At 38.6% G+C, this 3,109-nt stretch overlaps 1 protein-coding gene across 1 annotated transcript; it reads right to left on the bottom strand.

Moving 5' to 3' along the window:
- Window positions 1-295: 295 nt before the first annotated feature.
- Window positions 296-2,501, bottom strand: LOC113718940 (pentatricopeptide repeat-containing protein At2g22410, mitochondrial-like). Its single transcript, XM_027243876.2, has one exon. It carries the CDS (start codon window positions 2,391-2,393, stop codon window positions 303-305), a length of 2,091 nt encoding a protein of 696 aa, XP_027099677.1. The 5' UTR covers window positions 2,394-2,501; the 3' UTR covers window positions 296-302.
- Between the last annotated feature and the right edge of the window lie 608 nt (window positions 2,502-3,109).

Below are 3,109 nucleotides of genomic sequence, written 5' to 3' on the forward strand. Positions count from 1 at the left end.
TGCAACATAAAATTTGCCAGCATAAGTAAGAGAAATTTAAGTTCTTCAGCCAGTCAACTTTTAGATAATTAAAACACCTGGTCAAACTTTGGGAAACTAAACAAGATGAAGTGATGAAAAGATCACACTGACAAAACATTAAAACTGCATAGCAAGCAAGACAACATGTTCAGGACTATTGCGAGGCAGAAATTTAAAAATTGACAGTTGACATTTGAATAGTGACTTCTTTACAAACTTCTCAATCTTATTCTTAGCTCTGCAAAACGGATGTGCATTCTAAACTAACCTTCTCAGTTGACTCAGCAGCAGCTATTAGAGCTAATAAGGAGGTCATATTCCGGGAGAGGCACATCAACTGAATATTCGACAAGCTCCATCTGTCTCTTTAATTCCATAAGACATTGGTAGATCTCATCACACTGAGGATGTGACTTATCTTTGACCATGAACTCCCAAACATCACCTTTGACCTCTATTGAACTGCAGCCAGGTGTCTTGTCAACACCTCTTTCTCTCATCATCTTCCTAACCTCCCTGGACTTATGCCACATATTTGCTTCGATGTACATGCTTGCAAGCAGGACATAGATTCCACTATCATGAGGATCCAGTTCTAGAAGCTTCATAGCAGCTTTCTCCCCCATTTCGACATTTTTATTAATTCGACATGCAAAAAATAATGCTCCCCACACCACAGCATCAGCTTCCATTGGCATGCTCTTAATAAGCTCTTCAGCCTCTTCCAGTAGACCAGCCCTACCCAAAAGGTCAACCATGCAAGAGTAGTGTTTAAGTTTGGGAGGAATGTTGAACTTGGAGCTCATCTGTGCAAAAATCTTGCGACCTTCTTCAACCAAACCTCCATGACAACAAGCTGACAAGACACCCAGAAATGTAACTTCATCTGGGACCAGTCCAATTTGAATCATCTCAAAGAAGTGGGATAAAGCATCACTGGAATCCCCATGATAAGCCAAACCACATATTATAGCTGTCCAAGTTAATGAGTTTCTTGCCGGCATCTCTTTAAAAATCTGAAGTGCCTTACTGATGTTGCCACATTTTGCATACATATCTATCAAAGCAGTCCCCAAAGCAACATTTATAGAGATGTTATTCCTTTCAATATACCGATGAAGCCAAATTCCAACATCAAGTGCCCCGATCTGCGTGCAAGCAGATAAACAACTAACCATGGTCACCTGATCAGGCATAACATTCATGGCTTGCATTTCACTAAACAAAGCCAATGCCTCCTTACAATGTTTGATTTGGACGTAACCACTAATCAAAGCATTCCAAGGAACAACATCCTTCTCAGGCATCTCATCAAAAAGCTTTCTAGCAGTGTCCAAAAGCCCCATCTTTGCATATCCCACAACCATGGTCGTCCAACTAACCACGGTCTTCTTCTCCATCCTATCAAACAAAGCCTTTGCTTCATCAAGTTCCCCACACTTCACATACATGTCCATAAGAGCATTACCTAGAGGCACGGTCAAATTCAGCCCATACTCCTCAATGCGCTGATGAAATTCTCTCCCAAGCACTAAGTCCTCCAACTGCCCGCATGACAAAACCAATCCAATCATAGTAACCTCGTCTGGCTTGACTCCCTCCGTCTCCATTTCCCTAAAAATCCTCAAAGCTTTGTGTGCTTTCCCGCTCTTGACATACCCATTAATCAAGGAATTCCAAGAAACCAAGTCTCTCACGCAATTTTCATTGAACACCATACGTGCAATGTCCAACTCCCCAAAAGACGCCAAGAAATGAATTAAAGCATTATGCACATAAATGTTTCTCTCATAACCCAATTTAATAACATGAACAAGAATCTCAAAACCCAAATAAAAGAATGATAATCTAGTACATGTCTTAAACAACAAAGGAAAAGTATATTTATCAGGCCTTAAACCACTATTACTCCAAGCACACAACATTTGCTTGTATAAAATAAAAGCTTCAATTGGGTTCTCACCGTCAGAAAAAGCTCTAATAGAAACATTATAAGAAAATGCATTTGGGTTTTGCAAACTGCATAACAACGTTTTGCAGTAAGAAAGATCAGCCATTTCTGAGAGAGCACAGAATGCAATCAAACGACTCGACGCCAGCCCATCTGAGATGAGGCCAGTGATGATCATTTGGGATTGGATTTGCTTGAGTTGAGAAATGGACTTGCATTTATTTTCAAGGAGTGAAAGAATCGGGTTTGAGAGGACAAAAGAATGGTTGGTGTTCCAGTTGTCCTTGGCCTTGTCTGGGTTGTCTTTGTAGTGGGGCAAATTGGAGCGAGCGGAAAGTGTTTGAGAAAATGACGCAAAGGGATGATTTCTTGAGAAGAGTAGTTTGGAAGGAAGTTTCTTCAGACGGGTGGTGATGACCATTGATCAAGTGAGCAAATGCATTGGAACTTTGGCGGGAGAGAAGTTTGATTAATTAAGAGATGACCAAAGTTAACGCGTTAAAGCGCTAACCCGAAGGTTTGGTATCATTTGCACCTTCGCGCTAAATCCTAGACTTGGTAGACCCTGTCTTCAAAAATCAATAGTCCAAATTGTACGACACGATCTACCGAAATAGCGTAGTACAATTTGAGTCCTTGAATTTTTTAAAACTAGATTTGTCCAAGTATGAATCTGGTACCAACGACTGTGTTAGGATTGTAAATTATTTGAGATAATTTTGTGAAAAAAACACTGTAGCACTTTTTTGATATGATGTATGTGAGATAAAAAGGTGATTGGAAAATGTGTTGATGATGTAAGCAAATCAGTGTGCGTAAATAAGGTGTAAATAAAGTGGAATAATTGGCAATCCAAACACAAACTGTGTTGCACTTTTTTCTTTAGCCAATGTTTAATACTAATGGTTTAACTAAAAATAAAAAAACATTTTAATGATCTCAAAGTAATAATTCATAGAAACAATCAAACAATACTTGAATAGAAGATCAGATTTTCTCTTTTTGACAGAAAAAGACAGAATGTCCTGAAAAAAAAAAAAGGAATCCAACCGCTTTAAAAAAATCACAGGCCCTTAAAATATATTGTAGAATTTAAAATAAAATCGTTTCTTTTGACAACAAAAATTTTTGTTGGTA

This window comes from Coffea arabica, chromosome 11e, assembly GCF_036785885.1.
Source record: "Coffea arabica cultivar ET-39 chromosome 11e, Coffea Arabica ET-39 HiFi, whole genome shotgun sequence".
Lineage (NCBI taxonomy): Eukaryota > Viridiplantae > Streptophyta > Magnoliopsida > Gentianales > Rubiaceae > Coffea > Coffea arabica.

Bases quoted from the DNA above. Each gene is read 5' to 3' on its own strand.
- LOC113718940 (XM_027243876.2), bottom strand. From the start codon at position 2,393: ATGGTCATCACCACCCGTCTGAAGAAACTTCCTTCCAAACTACTCTTC.